The 22,217-nt window shown below is 42.3% G+C and overlaps 1 protein-coding gene across 2 annotated transcripts in view; it reads right to left on the bottom strand.

The window, feature by feature from the left end:
• CFAP61 (cilia and flagella associated protein 61) overlaps positions 1 to 22,217 on the bottom strand; it is a 119,461-nt gene that overhangs the window by 23,356 nt on the left and 73,888 nt on the right. For both annotated transcript variants that reach the window (XM_075413688.1, XM_075413687.1), the window contains 5 exons: positions 21,356 to 21,530; positions 13,862 to 14,154; positions 9,175 to 9,502; positions 8,576 to 8,667; positions 5,174 to 5,379 (listed from right to left, as the gene is read on the bottom strand). In XM_075413688.1, the coding sequence (XP_075269803.1) occupies positions 5,174 to 5,379; positions 8,576 to 8,667; positions 9,175 to 9,502; positions 13,862 to 14,154; positions 21,356 to 21,530 (1,094 nt within the window). The remainder of the gene's footprint in view (positions 1 to 5,173; positions 5,380 to 8,575; positions 8,668 to 9,174; positions 9,503 to 13,861; positions 14,155 to 21,355; positions 21,531 to 22,217) is intronic.

Genomic DNA, 22,217 nt, shown 5'->3' on the forward strand with positions numbered 1-22,217 from the left:
CTAAAAGCTTACACTCTCAAGTGCGCTAGTGCGTTTTGTAGCCAAGTGACTGGGCAATATCGTCAGATGATTTTATGCTGGCTTTTTCAGTTACTGCTTGCTAGGCTGATAAATTTATGAACGTAAAGAGCAGCAGTCTGAATACACATAATCAGTATTAGTGTGACTGGGGGCATCAGACTGTTGGTCTTCCAAATCTAGGGGCTGAGGGGCTTCCTTCCCTGGCATGGGACTAGGCTGGGACAGCAGCCGCTGGTGGACCCCTCTGACCCACACCTGGGGTAGGACGATGCATGCCCACTACCCTGCTTAGCTTCCTCCACAAAGTACATTTACTGCAGGGGGAGGGGAGGAGGTGAGAGAAGTGATTTCAGCCTTTCATTTGGTTGTGGGTTAAGTCCTGCAGGTTTTAATCATGTTGAACTCACACTGAAATCAATGGAACTTTTCTCTCAACACAAGAAAATGTTATTTATCTCATTATTGCCATTAGCTGCAGTTTTACGTGCACAACCAGAAGGGGTTACTTCTTCAAGTTAGCTGAATCTTGAGGGCCTGTTGTTAATGCTAATTTGAAAATGGCACTGGCACATTATGGTCAGGAAATCCGGTATCATGGGGTTAACTTTCAGCCCTTACACCAAACGCAAATCGGTGAGGAAATTCATTGCTAGGTGCAGTCTCTAATTATTTAAAAGATAATTTGCATGCTACACAGAAATAAATTAGCTCCCAGGTGACAGCTGTTCCACTGTGTCCATTCCTGGAACTAGATGCCATGCTGGGAAATCTAAATGCAGACCAAAAGATTAAAACATTGTACTTTCTTGCCTTACAGGAAGGCCCTCCCCAAAACAGAGGCATAAAGACGGGAGGAGGGGAATGAATGTTTCAGACCAGCAAGTTTAGAAGCTTAACTAACAAACCACAACATTTTTCAGTCTACATTTTCTTTTCACTAAGGGCACTTCACATCTTGCTAGAAGATACTGCAAGTGGATGTAAGTGTGATATGTACTAGTTTAAAAGGATTTTTTTCAAAGTCAAAGAGAGAAATTCAGTCATAACATCAGGCTGCATTCACACAGTCATGTGAGATCATTACAGAACGTGTGAACACCACCCAAAACAGTTTTTCTTCTTTTATCATGCACACAGAAATCAACGAATGCATTTTCATATTCTTTGCCAAAAGAAGACCAGACACCACTTTTTACCTACACAAAAGCCTCAAGACAATCTTCGTCTCACAAGGGATGCTAAAACATTTTCAGTTTCATGGTCTTCTAGTAGATAGTCTTCTCATGGTTAGGTTTTAACACTGGGTATTGCATATTGTACATATATCTGTACATTGTGTTATGTGGATGTGTATATGATATGATCATATATTATGAGACTACATTATATTGCCGGCCTTTTTGCATTGCTCTGCCTCCTCCTGAAAGAAGCAATTTCCTGTGCCAGTCTGCTTTGTGCTAGGACTGTTACGTGGTTCCTCCCTTCACTGTCTCTTCCTTTTCTCACTCTGCCTCGGCTGACTGCAAAGGGCTTCCCTTTACTGCAGCGGGCTGCTCTTCTGTCTCCCACATGTTCAGCTAGCTGGAGAATCCATCCTCCTCACAGTATAGACAATTGTAACGGAAATACCAAGACTGGTATGAATGCAAATGTGTGTGTGTGTATGTGTGTGTGTGTGCATCTGTGTGAAAGCATCAGAAGAAACAAGCAAGCAAGGATTAAAGAACAGCTTATGTTAATTGCTACAGAGCCACATATGTGATTTTATTCAAATGACCAAATAGCAAGAAAAGAAGGAACAAACCTATCTAAGATAAGGTATAAAGAAGATGAAAAAGAGGACTGGAGGCAATAAAATAACCAGGTAAGAAAAACTTGGCAACTGTAATTCAGGAACGTTGCCATGGGCTAATGAGAGGTGAGATAAAATAATGAGGCAAAAGATCCCAAACAACATCACATCTAAAGTCTGTGAAAGACAAGCCCAAAATTAGTTCATCATCATTAATTAAGAAAAGCTCAAGAGGTGTGATGAGAACCTGATAAATGGTGTCCCTTTGTGTGGCCCACCAGTGATCCTGGCCAGACCACCCGGGCACGCAGGTTGTGGTGCCTGTGAGTACATGGGTGCAAGAGGACCCTGACCTTGCCCAACTTCAGATCCTGGCAAGCAAAGACCAGTTCAGATACAAGCAGTCTTGCAGGAGCTGATGACTCCCCCAGTTAGCGTATATGCTGGCATCAGATAAAACTGCACCTTTTACTCTTATAAAGTTGACTGGACTGACTCATCCTACTAAGAGACCATCACACGGACCTTCACCTCTCCTGAGATTTTTAAAATCTCTGTGGATGTTTAGAACTTGATCTTACTTGTAATCCCCCGGTCAGCTTGTGCACTGTTTGTGGATCCTACCACGAGAGCAAAGGAAGCTACTACATTCTTAATTTCTCTCATGAAGAAATAAGCAGTCCCCTCAGAAAGTTAATGTCTCATCTCTTCAAAATCTGTGTGCGTCGCCATCAAGAGTGCAGGTAAGTGCACCTGCACTGAGGTCCTTGGTCTCGGCGACATGCCCAACATGCAGTAACAGAGAGAAAAGGAACAAATGCTGGTGGTTTTGTCAAGGTCAGGAAAATACTGCTACCTGTGTTGCAGGCAGAAATCCCAAAGGAACATGATTTATTCTTCCAGATGTTGATACCGGTGTGAAACTTGCTAGTGCACACAACAACTGACACTGTAACCACATCTGGGCAAACAACAAAGGCGTAAGTGTCTGGCAACATTTGTGGCTGATAGAAAAGATTAGGTCACAGCTGTGTTTGCATATTGTAACACCATGAAAAAGACTGATGATACCTTGCCACAACCTGAATATTGAGGTTCTTCCAGTGCTCAAAATGTATTAGCTGATGAGCATCAGCTGTGACAAGGAAAGAACATTATCTGCCATCTTAGCCCATATCTCACACAACTGTGTCATTCTCCTTCAGTTTCTACTTCACACCTATTGACAATACACTGTTTATGTGAACTTTACATTTGCTGTGTGCCATTCCTCTCTTGTAAAACAAATCTCACAATTTGTATAAATAAAAATCAAACCTTGCAGCAGCAATAAATCACAAGTTTCATGCTCCTCTCAGCAGAGGCATTCAAAGGTCTCCTGAAGTGAAATTTGTGAAGAAACATTTTTGTCCCAGAAACTTTTAAACCTCACAGTTGAAGTTTGGGTTCATCCCATCTTTCGGTACAAGATGAGAAGAAAAAAATGAGGAGCTACACTCTGTAATATTTACAATGAGGAGAGAGTGCAGGAAGAGGACTGCAAAACACAACAGAATTGCGAGAGCCGCACATCCAGTCCTGGTGAAGCCCCGAGTCCTTTTCAGGGGAGTTCATCCTTTGAGACAGCAGCTGATACCACTATTCTCAAAATACGGCTTACAAACCCATCTTTTGTCATTAGCTGAAGGGCTTAGCTGGATCCCCCCTCCTCCCTGATTTCAGCAGACATTCTCACTTCTCTGTCCTTAGCAGTGTACAATGCCTTATCCGTATTCTGGTGAAGCTTTTTGACACTGAACCAGCAGAAGGTCAAACGCTAAAGAAAGGTACAGGAATTCAGAGGCTCTTAAGCCCCTGTCTGAAGATATCAGGTGCTTCATTCCTACAGATTTTTTTTGGACCAGTAGACTGCTATTACCATGCAAAGTTTCTTTTGGGCCACAGCACGTCCTTTACAGCAAACTTTTACAAACTGTTACCTAAATAACATTTTTTAATCTGAAAATTTTGCTACCATTTATGCCTTTCTTCAAATCAGTTATAAATCTAACAAAATCGGACCTGGAGAATTCTAAGGCACCACTGTCAGCTTCGTATCATGATAAAAAATTACCATTTGTTCCTGTGCTTGGCTTTCTGTCTCTAAACTGACTTACGTAATGCAATACTTCACTGCTCCATCTGGGACAATTTAGGTTCCCAAGCCAGCACTTGTGAGGGATCTTTTAAAAGGAAAATAAAAATAAAATCTATCAGCAAGTTCTTCTTTACCTCCTGTTTCAATTACATGCTCAAAGAATTCTACCCCGTGAATGAAATTCAAGGCTGGGGTTTTTTTGTTTTGTTTTGTTTTTTAATCTAGGTTGACCTCAAAAGCACTTATTTTAACTGAGGCATAAGGAATAAAACAAGTTTGAGTTTTTAGGCCAGGTAATTTTTTAAGATACGAAATTGTGGAGAAGTAGCAGAAGATTAAAGATATGGTAGATCTCATTTTTTCATACACTCCTCTCTCCGTAATAACTTCCTTAATTAAGTTTACATTTCCAAAAGCAATGAAAAATTCTCTCAGATGAGAACTGGCACACCAGTCTTGGCCAGTCTCTTTAGTCTCTCCCACCACTTCAGAGACTTGCCTTCGAACACCTAGTCCCCAGGACCGCCCTGCGCTTGCTTGGGCACCGTGGGCAGAGGGGAGCACCTCAGAAAATCTACAAGACCAGTTTCATTGCTGCAAAGTGCTGTAGTGGGATAAGTCGTGAAGGTGGATGGGGAACCTCCAGTAAGTATGGAGAGTCCTGACACAGCCTCTAGCTATAAAATTAAGTTAAAACAGCTCACACATAGAACACAGTCCAGAGGATAAACTTTCGGATTTGTTTTATCACCAGACAGGCAGGCCAGTTGTTGAGTGTGACTATCATCATGAATGATTTAAAATCTCCCTAGAAACCTTTCGCTTAAAAATTTCATTCAAAGTGACACAAATACTGACTTTTTAAAGTGACTTCTGAATATGAATCCAGTAAAAAAAGGATTGTTCAGGTTCAGCTTAATGAGTTAAGCCAACTGAATATCCTGAGCAAAGTTTAGAAAAATACTGAAATGCTCTTTCAGATGAAAGATGGTCAAATAAACCACTGCTCCTTCTCTAAATAAATCTCAGACACACAGCTCATTCCAGGAAGGTCTTCAGGGCTTGCATTACCACTGATAATTTTGCCAAACAATTGAAAACATTTTTAAAAATATATCTTTTGTTCTAAGAGAAAGCAGCCAGAAGATAAACCGTAAAAAAACCACAACAACTAAAATTCTGCCAGAATGTAGACTTTAAGCACAATGTTGAGTTCATCTTACCTGTAAAGATCTGTAATCTGCCCTGCATTCCAGCGATAATAAAGATCATTAAGAAGACGCTCATGCTGTCCATACAAGCAAATGTAGTTGGAGACAGGAAAGGGTTCTGTTGAAAAGCAGGTGATGCTGTCTACTGTATTATATTTGTTGATATGCATCCTAAAATAATTCCCATGTCTTGCCTCTCCGGTTATAATCTCCATCCCCTGGAAAAGAAAATATAAAGAAAGCTGTGGAGATGCAACAAACACCTGACTTGGCACACATACAGGATCAGCTAGGGTTTCCTAGCTGGTATTTATCATTTTTTAAAATCCACAACCCTTATTTTTTAACCAAGAATACCCATTCCTGGTAACATGGTTTACACGAAGGCACTTTGAAGTGCCTTATATGAAGGCACTTTGCTTTCGGTTGGACAGAAAGATTTTCTGTGTGATGTAGACCTGGATTAACTGCACACAAAACTGTGCAGCATACGACCGTGTGTGCAGCATGGGCTTTGGTTGCCCAATCCCAAGTGCCACTTCAGACACCTAAGGGTATCTGGGCCATCCGAACTGCGCTGGCAGTTATGACACAGGATCCATGGGAGACCTGTGACCTCCTGGAGCAGCAGCTGGAGGTCAGGAGGGATGCCCTGGGGCATCCCAAACAACACTAGATGCCTCTGTTTCGGCAACTGAATTGAACTCTGTTCATCCTAATTTATTATACAGAGTCCATATTCTTGCATACATATGGCCTATCATAACTTACTGTAGGATACCATCCTGATGAATGAAGAACACACTTGGTATCCTTTTACTCTCTCTCTAGATTTATAACTATATATATATAGTTATATATATATATATACACAAACAGTATATGTGCAGAGTCCAAATTTATGTCACATCTTACAAGCTATACAATCATACGCAGAAGGCTGATACTACCACATTAATATGTTACAAGCAAACTTCAATGTTACAGCTCAAAGATTTATCACATACCACTGGGGCACTTTTGGCTTTGTGTAGAAGTTTTCCAGTAGTCAGAGGTGTGATATGTTGGAACAGCCTTCCAACAAGGAAAGAAATATCAAGAACGACCTTGTTCAGTGCTAAAACAAACTTCTAAATTTTACAAATGGCACTATGTATTAGATAGTTGCCTGCAACTGCAGGAGGCTGGGCTTGACCTCTCAGGACATTTCCTTCAAGGCTATGTTCTAGACTTTTAAATGGCGAATTACTATTGCCTTTGAAAAATATACATACATATACTTACATTACATATATATGCATAGGTATATGTGTGTGTACTTATACACACAAACACATATATATACGATTTAGAATTGCTTTCAGTGACTCCCTCTTGCTAATTTGAACAGGGGCTGCCAAGTGTTGCGAACACCAACTCTACTATCAATAAAAATAATAATGTTGGATGTTGATGCTCAAACTGTGGCATTTAGTTTCAGCTAGTTAAATTACTCACTTAAAATATAAAAATGTAAAAATTTGTCTCAAACCTCACATTGCAGTGGGATGATCAAATAGCTTCAAGCTATCTTTTAAAGCTGTATTCGTGTTCCAGTTCTATATATTTCTAAAACCTGTTGCTAGGCTACAGTAACCTTTGTTACTTCCACATCTCTCAGCTAATACATTTCACTAGCTTCTCTTACTTCTTTCTTAGGAAATTCTTTTAGGATTTACATGAAGTTTCTGGAGTGGCTTTAAAGATGTTCCCTTTTCAGACAGAAGGTAATCAAAGCTGCAGCCAAAGAATTCTAATCATGTTCTAGCAATTTGGAGTGACAAAACCAATTTTTCTCTCTCTGATAGTCCTTTCTGCTTCCCAGTACATGCTGCTTTGGACAGCTCGTCCTGGGTCTGCAAAGCTGGAAAACAAGGTGAGCCATGCTTTGATTCCTCACCACAAAGCATGGATTCCTTTTCTAAAAAAATTTTAACAAATCATTTCTTTCTATGGACCATTGCTATCAGAGTTTTAAAATCAACACTGAAGTAGTCTTTTAAAAGCCACTCTTTACATCAACTACAAGAATGGGCTTGATGCAGAAATCCTTGAGGGAAATGGTATAATCTGTATGAAACAGGAGCTTGCCTAGGTGGATGGTCCTCTCTGGCTTTAAATACATGAATCTAATTCCTTTTCTTGTTTCACAAGTCAGGTTCTCCAGTAAGGGAAGCATCTCCACGTTTGTATCATGGGACAATCTCCTATGTAGCCCAATTGTGTGAAGTGCTTCCTTCTTTCCTGTTCAAAGATGACTCTCATGGTTGCAGCACTAGCTATTTTTTAGCAGCGAAGTACAGAGCATCCCTTCCAGAATGTGTTCTTTTCCTACTAGTCTAGAAATCAACTGAATTTCACTGATAGACTGTGAAGTTTTATCATCTGTATGCATTTATAGCACCTTATTGAAGACAGGAAAGAGGTTAAGTACTAAGGGAGAAAGCATATTTTAGTGAAATCCAGCTAATACTGTCCTATGTCCTCTTTATAGAAATCGTGCATCTTTTGAGAAAGCCAAATACCAGAAAGTACGGAAAGGAACCATCTCAGAGGGTCAGTTAGTTATGCAATTCATACTTGTTCACCAGCTGCAGCTGATTTATATGATGCACCCAGGCTTAGCTGACTGGATTTGTTCTTATGCAAATCTGATGGCAAATACCACCACTACCTTGATGTGCTGTGTATTAAATATGTGCTAGGAACTTTGAAAGCAAGATATTCCATACGACCGAGAAAACGACTTGTCTCTCTCTACAGAATCAAGCAAAAAGAGAGCCATTCTGAAAGAAAGAGTAGTGAGGAAAAGCCAACTTCATAACCTCCCAACTTGTGCTGAGACAAATGGCTCTGGAACCAGGTACAGTGCTAAGCCACCAACTCTGGAAAAAAAGGGGTCAAGGAGTTGAGCTGTAGTGCCCCACTAGGGAGCCATCTGAACCCAAAGTGCTACAAATATTAATGCAGAGGTTAGGGCATTAGGGCTTGACAAGTATCTCCTGCCTTCAAGGACCAAAACCCCCTTCAGTTTCGGTTGATTTCATGGCAAAGGAATTAAGAATTGCAGTAAAGAAGTTAATCAGATAATCTTATCTGTGTGTTTTCCACGTTGACAATATGACAGTGAATTTACATTAAAATAAATTAAATATTTTTAAATAATCAGAGAGATTTGTTTTTACATGGTCTGTTCCATTCCAATGTTTACTGATAAATCCCAGCTCCAGCAGGTCTCTAAATACATATTTAAACCCATGCTTACTCATTTACATTTTTTTCAGATGTATGGTACTTAGGCATGTGCCTGTGCTATCCTACATAAGAACGTTTCTCCAAATGGAGGGCAAAACAAAGTTAAATAATTTAACTTACATGATCACACAGTGCAAGCTGTAAATCCAAGCGGATGGGGATTTCTGGTTTGGAAATATGCAAGTAATTATAACCTCCAGGAAGAACACCTCCTGCCACATATGAAAATATGAGATTTATTAGATCATGAACAAAGAAGAAAATAAAGTATTTGTTTGCCATTCTTCTCCCATAATATTTTTGTTTGTTTGTTTACTAAATGGGTCTAAAAAGAAAACAAGGAACTTATTTTGGTTTGGCAGACTTCACGTTATAAAATTTTTTTTGGTACTCTTACACATATTGGTGCAGTAGCCACACATTGAAAAGTTCCGATTATAGTTTTATTGATTTTGAACTTGGAATAAAGACCTGAGTTCCACTGGAAATGCTCCATATTTACTGTAATATAAATGAAAGCACAACTTGGTCTGTTATTAGCAAAATCTACAGCATAAGCTTTTATTCCAACTCACCTCTCTCTACTGAGTGTATAAGGCACTTTGAGGACTTTATTGCCATTAGATGGCATCTCAGGTGAGATGGACCTACCCTTATTATACAACAGCAAAAATACTAAAGAGGCTATGAAAGCATGACAGAAATCCATTTTGACATACCTTTCATTTTACACCCTTTGTACATGGGGATGAGTCTATCTGTTTCTTCTGGTGGCTTAGGAAAGGGCTTATGGGTTGGATCAAAGAGATTCAGCATAGATGCAGCAAGCTCAAAGCCAATCTCTTTTGAATTGAAGTTGCTGTGTGTCCATTCATCTACATAGTATCGCCTGGAGTACTTTGTTAAAGGACCTGCAGCCCTGATACTGACATCATTAGTACAGAATTTGGTATCGATCACAAGTCTTCCATCAAAAACAAGGCAAGCATCATTAATTGCCTTAAAGGTTTCATAATCCACCGTCCTGTAGGCAAAGCTAAAAAATGCCTAAAAGAGAGATGTAAATATGCATAGGTTATTATACATTAGTTACTGACTAATTTCATAAATCGAAACCTACGCTTCATTCTGAATGTCATTTATTTTAAAAAACAAGAACTTGAAATAAAGTATGATTTTATATACACAGATAAGTCCTTCTGATCCAATATTTACAGCTACTAAAATTAAAACAAAGACAGTAGAGAGAAGAATTACTAGACTCCTCTACATCTGATTATTAGATGAGTTTTATTTTTAAAACTCTAATATCAGCTATGTGGATGTGTATATTTTCTATGTTGGTGTGAGCATATGAAATAGACTTGAACCCTTTGTAAGCTGATTTTCTCCTTTCAAATGCTCAAGCCAAACGGAAAAGCTAAGTAATAGAAAAGTACAATGTACTTTGCATTTTAGCACGATAACTGTATATTACAAATATTTTTCCAACTGTTGTGCCTAACTGTTTACCAACAAACTATGTTACTATGGCTACTAGCACAGGGATATCAATGAAATGGAAAGATAGGAAATCAAAATTGTTCAGAGGAAACGTCATCCTCAAACTATAGCAGCAGAATTTAAGCCAGTGGAACATGTGGAGGCCAAGAAGTTTGTGAGAGGTACAAAAGGACTGAATATTTTCATGAAAAGGAAAACATTCAGATTTATTACACTTGATAGTGACATAGATTTTGGAAAGGATATCCAAACTTTGTCAGGACTGAAACACATCTCTAACTATTCCAGATCTGGATAATACTCGCTTTAGGAGGCAGACTGATCTGTACCTCCTTGGTGCTTGGGACGACTGCACCTGCAGTGGCTGGGGCGGGCCGCTCTCAGAGACAGGGCACAGGGCTAGATGAATGTCAGATCCACCTAGCTCATCCAGGTCAGCCCAGAGGAGGCTGTGTCTGTAAGTAAAGCACTTGGTACATTTGGCAGTCAGTTAATGAATCTGGTAATGAGCACAGCAGACACCTATTCACTATGTTTTGGTTTGTGGGACTGAAAAAAGACATGACTTCCATTCTTTGAACACACCGCCTGTAGTGTCTTACTCCTCCTCCTTGCAGAACTGGCCTGGAGGTAGGGATTTATCTTGGGACCAGCATCGACTGAAGCTATGAGCTCGTCTTCCCCACAGGAAGATTTCAAGGGCATTGAAAGAAAATCACCCTAAATCCTGAAATTCCTCCTCTAAGTCTGAAAGAAAAAAAGCTAGTGATAATTCCCTTCTTTTGTCTTCTTGTGGCACCTGCACAGTCCGTCTCCTGGGATATGAGGAAGCAGATCAGACCTCATCTCCCCAAAACAGAAGCTGAGGCAGCACCACCATGACAAGCAGTACAAAGCAGGCAGTGCTGGAAGCGGCCACCGATCGTCCTACGCGCTAGGCATCGGTGTGGAACAGATGTGCACACAGCACGTCATGCAAAATGTGCTGGATGCCTGAAGAGCTGCTTTGAAATCCAACGCAGCGCGAGAGCGAGGACTGCAGGGTCCCGCCACAGCCCTCGCCTTTTGTCTGCATGCTCCGCACAGACTCCACGCATTGATTAGCAGAGAGGAGCTTTCGAATCGATTTATAATCATGCACATCTGATGTTTCACTTGGTATGTGTTTTATTTGGTTGTCTATGCTGCCTGAAAGTGACACTGAAGAGGCAAAAGCCCGTCTGAAATCTGGATTCAAAAATGCACTCGCTAAGGACAGAAGTGCCTACCCAGATGAAGCTGAGGCGTGCTGGGAAAGCTAAAACCCGTGTCACCTGGAGGTCATTCAGGAGCTCTGAATCACGAGAGATGAGGGGCAGGTAAGCAAGGCTGGGTCACTCCAGCTTGGAACCAGGGGGCACATGCACAGAACAGTCCCTGCTCCAGGCCCTCACCTCCATAAGAACGACACAGACAGCAGAAGCGGGAGAAGCTACAACTACGAGCAGCATCGTCGTAGTTGCCTCTTATAAAGGATAAACTGAAAGCTGGCAGAACAAAGGTCCCAAAAACAGTGCAAAACAAGAGCACACGCTGGACATTGAGGGTTAAAAATAATAAGGTAGAGAGATGTTTTAAACAAGATCATGGTCTGCAAAGGGTACAGATGAAGACTGAACGTCTCATTGCTACAATATAGTTTGTGAAGCTCCAGAGCCTTTAACAGAGTTTTCCCCTTCATCAGTGCCCTCAGCTTTTAAAACGATTAGATGACAAGTTGAATGTTGCTGCCCACCATCAAGAAATATTACTGTACAGGCTGAGGAAAGGGTGAAAATTTGTCAGACGCGTATGTATTATCTTGCTGCCTTCATCCTGAACAGCCCAAGACATAACTGTATCAGGGCAAACCAGCATCAGTAATACGTCCCTCTCTTAGTATCAACCTCAGGGAGGACACGGTTGTGACCTGGGTAAAGGTATTACCCAGTTATACCACCAAAGAGCTTTCCTGTGGACTAATGGCAAGTGTCAGATGCTTCCAAGCAGCTAGATGAGCCAGCTGGAAGAAAAAGCACAGGAAGGGAAAGCAAAGGGAGCTGGAGATTTTAGCAACATTGGTATGGCAGAGATGCGGCAGCCACAGCCTCCAGGTTGGTTTGTATACAAAACAAGTCATGAACTATGCACAGTTAAGGGAATTCTAACCATCCAGTAGATCCAAAATCAGGGAAGCTCTGCCTGTGAGGGCAAGGGGACCACACAGCCCCACGTCCTGCCGGCTGACAGGCAGGACGGTGTCACCGGAGGGGAGGGGAGGGGAGGAGACGGCTGCAACCTCCAGGCTGGGAGCCATCTGTCAGCCCTGGAGGGGAGGGAGGGAGGCTGCTGCTTTAAGGAAAGAGGAGATTTTATCCTGTTGTTTTTATCCTGCAGGACTCAACAAATTAAGCCCCCAAGAACTGCCAATCAACAGTTGATATTGGCTCAAATCCCAAAAGGCCCAGAGCTGCTGCAGTGCCGATTCCTGCACAGCCTGCTCCCTTGCGAACGCAGCTGCCTTCCTGGCGAAGGCTGCTCTCCGGAGCCCTGTCCTCCTCTGAGCCCGTCCTCCCAGGTGGCTGAAAGCAGATACAGAAGCCACGCAAAACAGCTGAACCAGTTTTGGAGAACATAAAGCCCCTGACATCACAAGTAATCACACGTCTCTCATCTTAGAGGCTGGCTAGGAGAAGCCTTGAGGGGGAAGAACAGGCACGGGGCAGGGGACTCAAAAGGGCAAGAGAAACAAACCACGAGGCAGTGGGGGTTGTGAAGGAGTGGTGCAGGCCACACAGGCAAGGTGGTGGGAAAAAGAGGATAGGCTGCTGGGGAGGTGGTGAACAGGTATTAAGTTGCAAGAACAAGAGCTACCTTGAGGTCTCTGTGGAAGAAGGATAAAAAGAGAGGGATTTCAGGGAAAGAGGAAACTGAAGAGATGCATATGAGGAGGGAACGGGAGTAATGTCACTACTGACATGGGAACCAAAGTCAGGAGACTGCTAGCAGATAAAAGTGCTGTGCAAGGTCTTCACCTCCATCAGGAAGGGCTGAACCGTCCATACATTAAAAAGAAAAGGGCTGGGAAAACCCAAAGACTTAGAGCTTTCCAATGCAGGGGAGCCAGCGGGGACCACCAACTCCTGGGGAGCTCTCCACAGGAGGCACCCGGTTCTTCCTTTCCAGAATTATAACAGACTTGCTGCACAAAGCAGCATGCACACAGCGGGGTTGCGGGTGCCATACGGCTTCCTATGGATGCATGCGTCGGAAGTGGCTCTACTAGAAGTGCTGATTCACATGGATGAGACCAATAAAAACCAGAACTATTCTGCCCATTAGGAAAGGCTAAAACCTGTCCCAGATCTCAGTGGGGCCATACATGTGAGCGTGTGTATAATTTACTGAGATACTGATACTACAGATGAACAAAAACCCAGCCATTAACGTAGAGGGAGAAAAATTTGCTTAAAATATATTTTAATTAAGTTACATGGTAGGCCTCTCTCGTAACATTATTGGCTTCTACTATGACAATCCAATCTTAATCAAATGCACATAACTATAGACAGGAGTTACTGTATGCATTTAAATAATAAAAGGATTTCTGGAATTATTTAGAATAGAATTAAGGCTATTTGTCACTCAGAAGTGAACAACTATTTGTGATTCAGGTGACTTAAATAAATTTTAATCCAAATCAGTCAGGGCATTAACAATGGTTTTGTTTGGATTTTTAAAGAACAATCCTTTAGACTAACACGTGAATGTTCAATGTTTTAGAGACAATGAGAAAACAGATAAACCAACGAGGGACTATCTAAATTTGATGGTCTTTGTCTTAAAAAACAGACTGAAGGAAATTCAATGAAAGCATATACTTACTGAACACTGCAATTTAAACGGTTTTGTATTAGTAGTGAAAGCAGCACATGTGATAAGGTCTGGGTCGTTGCCTTCGTTCCACTGTGCCAGGATACTGTCATAATAAACAGACACGCCAGCCTTTGACAGTGCCTCCTGAACAGCACTTTCGATTTCGTTGTTGTTAAGGCAAGTAACATTTGAGCTGAGTGGAGGCTGTACGAGATGTATGCGAGAACCATCAATTCCAAGAGATAAAAGGGTTTCTACCGTGGTGTAAATGTCAATTGTATTCCCATAGACAATGACGTTCCCTAAGGGAAAAAAAGGGGGAAAAATTTCTAAGACGTACAATGAAAACCTTATTAGTATAACTCAGATGATAATAGCACAAAATTGCTCTCTTTGACCCTCTTATTTCTCTGATGCTATGAAGCAAACAATGTTACCTAGCAACAGTAGCTAAGATAATTTAGTGAAGAATCTGTACAAAACATCCCACAAAGTAGGCAAGTACTTAACATAGAAGTATGACATTCATTCTGACCCCATAATTTGAAATTATTTTGATTGAAAATCCTCTAGGAGAAAAAAAAAGCCCCTGTTTTTATTTTGTTCTCCCCTCCTTCCTCAATTTTGCTAGTTCAAAGGACTTATTGGGGGGAGGGAGAGGACAGGAGCAAATTAAATACATCACGCAGAAAAAAACCCCATAAACTGTGGAAAGACCAAGTTATAGAAATCAAGCCTTTGTGCAATATGGGAGGTCACCAGTGCTGCCGCTTCCTTCTGCAAAAGCCTAATCTCCAGACAATGGAGACGGCCCCGCAGACGTACTCCTGTGCCTGCTGCTTCCTATCTGCCGGCTCGTCTCACCGGACTGCCCCGTTGAGGGGCACAGGCGGTCGACGCACTCACAGAGAGCGGCTGGCAGCTCTGCATTGCTATTTGAAGACAGCTGTCTCCCTCCAGTGCACGTCAGAGAATGCCCCGAACCTAAATGCCTCAAGTACGTGCTCCAAACCAGCCAGCCTCCATCCTTCCATGCTGCCCAGACATCGGCAAGCTTGAGACAGGCATCTCTGATCAGCTGCTGTGAAAACTGCGTTTGGATATCGCTGCTCCTTTTGCAGTACACTGTCACTACAGCAGAAACCATGACTTAAACCAGCTCCATCTTTCCACCCACTGGGTGAAGAAAGCTCTGATTCAAATCCACATCTCCCACCTTCCAGCAGAGTGCCCTTAACTACAAAGCTGCATGCTCTTTGGCGGGGTCTCGCAAAATCTGTTACTGAAGCAGTGCCACTTCAAACTGCGTAGCTAAAGCTGAGAGTGAATACGTGAGGATGGGAGGGAGGTAGGTTCTGCGTGAGCATAATGCAACTCTTCAGCCTAATGGCTAAAGCCCTCCTGGCAACGACGGAGGCAGAGCTGGGATGCATCGGAGCATCCGTGTGCTTCATCTAAGGATGGTTTAATATAAAACACGTAAATATTCCTCTGAGCAGGGACTGAAACGTGCTCCTCTCCTCCCTGCTTGGAACAGGAACCTTTTTTCTGCTCTGTGATCCACTAAACTTTCAGGTAACCCATGCAAAATGGCACAGCTGTCGTAGGACAGACTGGGAACTCCTTTCTTGGTGGCTAACGGCCCTTTGCTACGAGGGCCACAGCCAAGCTTCTGCCTAAGCAAAGGAGGATTGAGCCCAGGCTTGCAGGCTCCTCTGTGCAAGCAGCAGTAAGCATGCACACAAACCACCAGCTCTGCATCTGTGCTGTGTTTAACCACCTCAGCAGCTAGCTCAAGCTGCAAGGCCAAGGGAGCTGGAGGGACACCCAGCCTGCAAATTTTGACAGACCTTCAGTAAAACATCGGCTCCTACATGGTAAGTCTGACAGGCGTTTCAGTATGCCCAGAATCTGATCTGTCAGCACAACGAAGCATCAAATGTACATTCCAAGTGCATTTAATATCCCATACCTGGGTGGCGCTGCTGGTCAGCAGGTGCATTTATTGCTTCCTGGGAAATCCCTGCCAGAAATAGGAAACAACTGAGCTGCAGCTACACAAGCTAACGTGCAAACTTCCTTGCAACAGAGGACATTATACACTCCAGCCTGGAGCTGGGAGACAGGAAATTGCAGAAAAGCTAACAACACCCAAGTGTTGCTTTTCCAGGCAATGCATATAAACAAGAAGAAAGCCAGTGCACAAATCTCAGGCCATCCTGCGCTTGTCCAGTCTCAAATTGAAGCTGAGGGATAACACAGAGGATATAGGGCCTCGTATGAGAAGATGGATGATATGGCAGAAGTTTCTTCTCTAGGAGCTCTATGAAAATAACTTGTAGTCTAGCACTGAAGGAAAAGTGTAGGATGGAACGTACTAAGAAAAATCAGTATTGAAACACATGAGGTGTTTCAGGAATGGCCTGTAATTGACATGTACAGCAGCTGGCACTGGCTCCCCTCAGACTACAGGGCAGTAACTACAATCAGAATTTGGACAAACAGCTGACCTTCCCTCATAACTGGCTTGATCTTGACTTTTGGCAGCATTTGTTTTCCTTCGCGGCATTGCAGTAAGCAGTGATGAGCAGGTAAGAGTGCCTCATGCAACTACCTTGCACGTTTATCTCAGCATTAGCATTTAGGACTCACTACAAGTGACAGCATCCCCTACAACCTAAATTTTATTATTTCATAGGCTAAACTAATTTCACTGGGACCATGTTTTACTGCAAGAAACACAGAGCAGTACTAAAAGAGCATTCACAAAGCCCTAGCTCCCAAGAATATGAATGATAAAAATTGTTAACAGATGTTCTATTATTCCCCTTTGACTACAAAGTTATTTTATTTGTCCATATCAGTTTGGCTACTCTAGCTGCCAAATAAACATATCTCTTCATAACTGTCAGAGAAAAGAATTGCCCCACGATTATACATGCTCAGAAATGATGGAAAACATATTTTTACTGTTCACACCAGTGACCAGAGGGACAGAACAATTTTACCTGCAAATCTATTCATCTGAAATCACAAGAAGAAAGAAATCTTACTACTTTCATAAATATAATACAGAATACATATAATGTGTGATAATGGGAATTCCATCCAATGTGTACATTGCTAGGTTGACTTTCCAAGCCAGAAGAACCCTTTCTGCTGCTCGTGCCTGCCAGGACATCTATCTGTAGGCAGTACTGTCCTCATGAGAAAGCCAAAAAAGAAGGGAAGACATCAGACTGATCCATTTTTTTGCTGCTGCAGAGAGGTGTAATGCAAGCAGTAAACAAGCAGAACCAGTGGTGGAATACAAACTTAGATATATCCATTTTTCGTAATCTAATGTGCTAATAGTACAAGTAAGAACGTGGTATGTGGATGCCAACAGTCTCTCATTACATTTACACATCTTCAGTTAGCAAGAGGTGAAAAACATAAGCAGCTGAAGAGGATGCAGTGGCTGGGAAAGGGGAATGAGAAGTGCTTACCAAAGCCACAGCCTAGAGAAGTTTTATTCTGACTCTAAGGCAAGCAAGCCTGGGCAATTGTCAGATCTTCACCATGTGGCAGACCAGCCTCTTTGGAGAAAAGTTCCATTATTGCATTATATGTTGGCATTTTTGTATATACGAGATCAGATTTGAGCCCTGCATTTCTCAAGGAAAATTAAAATTCTGTTTTATATGATAATATTAAATACAACTACATTAGATCAAGGAAAGCAATGCTCCTTTACTGACCTCTTGTAAATCAACAATTTACAGTTTCTGCTTATTACAATTAGTGGCTTTTTAGATTACAGTGCTAGTAGTCTAGGAACTACAGATATTCATTATGGAGTGAAATTATGTTCACTGGACAGATAGCAGTTCCCCAGGATGCTTTTATTATTTAACTACATGAAAATGTATCTATCTGTGAGTAAACAGAATAATCTTCCACAGAAAAAAGCAGCCATAAATAAAGATCGTTACAGTAGTTTTATGATTTATTACTAGAATGTCAGCGTTCTGCTGCAGAGCAGGCTCATTCATTTTCCACAAGTGGAAGCACAAGATTTCAGTGACCCTAGCATGACCTGAATCTTTTTAGCTTGCAGAAGCTAAAGGAGAAAACCAGTATTAGCTAAAGCATCAGTGGCTCCAGTTGGTGATTCATGCACTGGAATTTTAATGCGATAGTATTCCTACAAACATGCTTTTAATAAGGCAGTAAACTATGTTTAGGTAAAGAGGAAAAAATAATTGCTCCATTTTGGGCCATTAAAGCAGTTTTGTTCCTTGCTTTACTCCCATCCTACTTTTTATTTTCATGGAAAGTGCAGAGCTAATAGGAGATGAATTTCAATTAGTCACAATTAGAGTTATAATAGGTTACACGCATTAGGTGGCTGGGTTTCATCAGTGAAGCCGCAGCGGCAGCCGTTGTGGCTAGTGCTTGCCCTGCTCCCGGACCCTTGGCAGCAGGAGGTCCTTCCGGAGCCACCAGAAAAACTGCCCGGGGGCAAAAAACGCCACTGGCCCAAGCTCGGGGGACCCCGCTGCAGCCGGCCAAGGAGTGGCAGCAGCAGACATGGCTCGCTGGCTCTGCCACGGGCTCCTCCAGCAGCACCTGCTGCTGAGCGCCGGCCAGCTTCTCCCACCACCTCTCCTCGCCTGAGGTGAGGAGGAGCCCTGGGAGGAAGGCTGAAGCACCCAAGCTGCGGCCCATCCTCGGTGGCCCAGGCACTGCCGTAGCACTGCTGCTTCTGCCACGGTGTGCATGCAACGCCTGCCGTCAAGCACACGTGACCGGGCTGATCCTGCTCTACTTACAACCCGCAAAAAAGCGCCCACTGATTTAATCCGGAATGAAGTGGTACCCAGTGCTCACAGAGGGAAGGAAAGCAATTAAAACCCCTACCTTAACTCTTAATTAAAAGCTGCTCTCAAAATCAGTGCCACCAAATGAAGATTTCATCCAATTAGGCTGACAAGACTCACATTGTGAAGCCCAGCAACTAACACTTTCCTTCAAAAAACCTCCAGAACTACACGTGGTCTCGAAGGTGCATTTGGCCTCCTTCGTCCTGGGCTTTTCTCCCCCAGTGGGTAGCCCTGAGGACTCGCACTGGGCACCGGTGGAAGCTGCTCCCTGCCTGAGCTCCTGGGCTGGCTACGTGGGACCCTGGCAGGGCTCATCCAGTGCCCGAGCCAGGAGAACGGGGCCTGGCACAGCAGGCTCCAGACTACTCGACAAACACAGCAAATGGCTGAATAAGAGGAGCACAAACAGAAGAAAGTTGCACGGAGAAAAAGACTGAGTACAAGCTGAGAAGAATTATTGTTGTATCTGAAGTCGGAGGATGAAATGTGTTTTTGTGCAGCTACAATAACCAGCATATATAAGTCTTACTAGCCACTGCATTTTCTTTAAACATAAGTAAATCATATCTTTTAACATTTTGAATTCTTACGTGCTTAAAACAGGTTAGCAGGAATTTGGCAAACAATACAGTTTTGATGAGATGAAATACATGAGGTAGAATACTACTATTTATTGAAGGCAAAATTAGGATATGGAGAATTTCAGAGATGAAAAGTAAATACAAACATAAAATTTTAGTCATTCCAGAAGAGCGGTAGCATGGCCTGCAGAGAGCTGATGGGCATCCAGATCAATTGCTGAATTCCACAGAAGCCCTGCCTCTGCACCTCCATGAGCCCGTCACCTATTAAGCTGTCTCCAGCATAGGCTAGGGGCTGAAAAGAGGCCTCACTTTCAGAAAGAGTAGGGACCTTGCATGCAGCTGTGATCAAGCCTGAAAGAACAACGTTCGTAAGAAATATAGCTGGAAAGAGAAGCAGAGTGAGGAAGAACAGAAACAGAGATAGGTGGAGACAGACCTCCAGCTGGGCAGTCTTTATAGCTTACATCTGCAGCAGCAGACAACATGATGTGGGAAAAGCAACAACAAGGAACTGGAGGCAGAAGCAAGGCGGGGAGAAAGCGGGAGGCATCACATCTCCTACAGACCACATCTCCAAAAAGTCCCTCCAGACCAGCCTCATCAGTAGTTGTGGATTTAGCTTATAACTGAAGACGGGATAGTGCCCAATTAAGATATCCAGCTTTACACTGCAACAAAAGTCAGCAGCAATAAGGAAATTTTGATGAATATAATATTAATTTATTATTAATAATAATAAAGATGCATTCGCCCCAAAGCAGATGAAGTGCTCTAAGACTGCCGCTCCCCTGAAGAGCGATCATCCCGGGCGCTTTGTGTCCCAGCCAGCGGCTAGCTCTCAGGCAGCGTTTCTGCGCAGGTGTGCTGGAGCACATTCCAGGAGTGGGCATGCACAGATTTACATGAAAGACTAGCAGTAGCAAACAGGGAAAACTAACAACCTCATCTGTTTATGCAAACGCAGCTGCGCATATCAGCCGGACACCAGGCACAACTGTGGGCAGGGGCTGGTATCAGCTGGAAAGCAGGCGGAGCGGGACTGCTGAAGAGGCTCCATTTACATGCCTGAGGCCAGGAAGCTGTTGGAGGAAAATGTCAGCGGAAACATTCTCACATTTATTGTCTCCTGTCCTGATCACAGCAAGACTTGGGAGGTGATAAAGAAACTTCCAGTGTTTTGAGAACATCCCTAAAGGTCTGCCAAGCAGGACACGAACCTTGTAGACCACACCAAGTAACTAGCAGTTTTCATTACGTCCTCTACAAACGAGCCAGGTAAACTGTATCTTTAGGAAACTCCCATCGTTGCACTCGGTAAATGAATTCATGTAATGTCAGTTCTGTGTGCCGGATCTGAGTTAGGACAGGGTTCAGAGCAGGAAAGCTCTCTTTGTGGAAAGTTCCTGTCGACTGTTTGGTCTCCCTTTCTGTAGATTAAAGTTTAACTTGGAAGCCTGGATGATTCCAGATATTTTCAATAGCATACGCATTCAGTGAATGCACTAATGAATATATGAACAATGCACACATGAACAGGCTGAGGAAATACAGGTGTGGTGGACAAAAAACTGCACAAATGCGTGATTTTAAGGGCTAAAAAGAAAATACTGGGAGTCCGCAGTTCTAGGTGAAAATCTGTAACTGATGTAACTGAATACAAAGATGACAGATACTGAAAAAACCCACTTCCTAATTTAGACCCGTTTTCTTTCGCTTCAAATCTGGATATTTTTCTATACAACAGAAAAACACATCCACTAATTAAATTATTATTTAATTGACTAATTAATAACTCCAGCCAGATTTGCATTTGGGACTCATTTCATTTTATATAATAATTATAGATAATTAATCTATCTCAAGCCTTTCTTTCCTAGCTAAATATGCTGGGTATCAAAAATGACAACAAATTGTAAATTAATCTGGAAAACAAAGCACAGCAGATGAAAGACTTTGTTAGAATTAATCAGGCACCAATTATACCATGGAATTAAGGAAACAATAAGCCTAGAAAACATTTCTGTAAATGTGCGTGTGTCGACAAAAACCCTCACCTTCTGAGTTGACAATGTTTTCTTCCAGCCAGTGCATTGCCTTTAAGCAGTCCTGATGGTCATTGAGAGTAAAATGATTGGAAGGGACTTTCCCTGTGTATCTTTGTGGCCATTTACTTACGACTTCTCTATTAGTTGGGAGTTTACTGATGTCTGCTCCAGTGGGAGAAAGGACCTGGAAGAAATGAATAAATGAGTGAGTGCATACAAGGCATATATCTTGGAGAACCGTTAAGGAAGATTTAAGAAAACAACGACACAAGCCATTTGACTACCCAAGGCTTTCTATCCTCATACATCCTAACCCTTCCTAACATTCAGCAGTAGCAAACACATCAGTGGCCATGGAGAAAACAGATTCATGCTAGCCTGAGTACACACACAGGTACACATGTGTGTGTCCGCATTCCATATTTTCTATGGGACACGTGTGACCATTTTAAACAGCAGTGCCAGAACAAATGAGTAACAATACAGGCAAAATGCAGATGAAAGGGACTTCAGAGCAAACAGCAAAAATGCATAAATATATGGTTGAAGGATCTCTGTAGTTCTTGAATAACATATACCTTTAAATGATACTTGAAAATTCTTTGTGCAGCAAGACTGCTTCCATCTCTTGTCAGAAAAAATCTATTTTCTAAAATTAAGAGAGATTTGGTCCCAATGAAAGGGACTAAAATCTGCTTGATGGTTAAAATACCAGGATTCAGCAACGTGTTAATTGTTTAATGCTACTTTACAGTAACAAATTCAATCTGAATTATACAGAGCAAAAAAGGGAATCTCATCTACGACTTCTACAGCACCAGTGACTAACGTCCTGAACAATGTTTTCATTGCCAATTGTATCAACTGAAAT

The sequence above is a fragment of the Opisthocomus hoazin genome, chromosome 2 (assembly GCF_030867145.1).
Source record: "Opisthocomus hoazin isolate bOpiHoa1 chromosome 2, bOpiHoa1.hap1, whole genome shotgun sequence".
NCBI classification, from domain to species: domain Eukaryota; kingdom Metazoa; phylum Chordata; class Aves; order Opisthocomiformes; family Opisthocomidae; genus Opisthocomus; species Opisthocomus hoazin.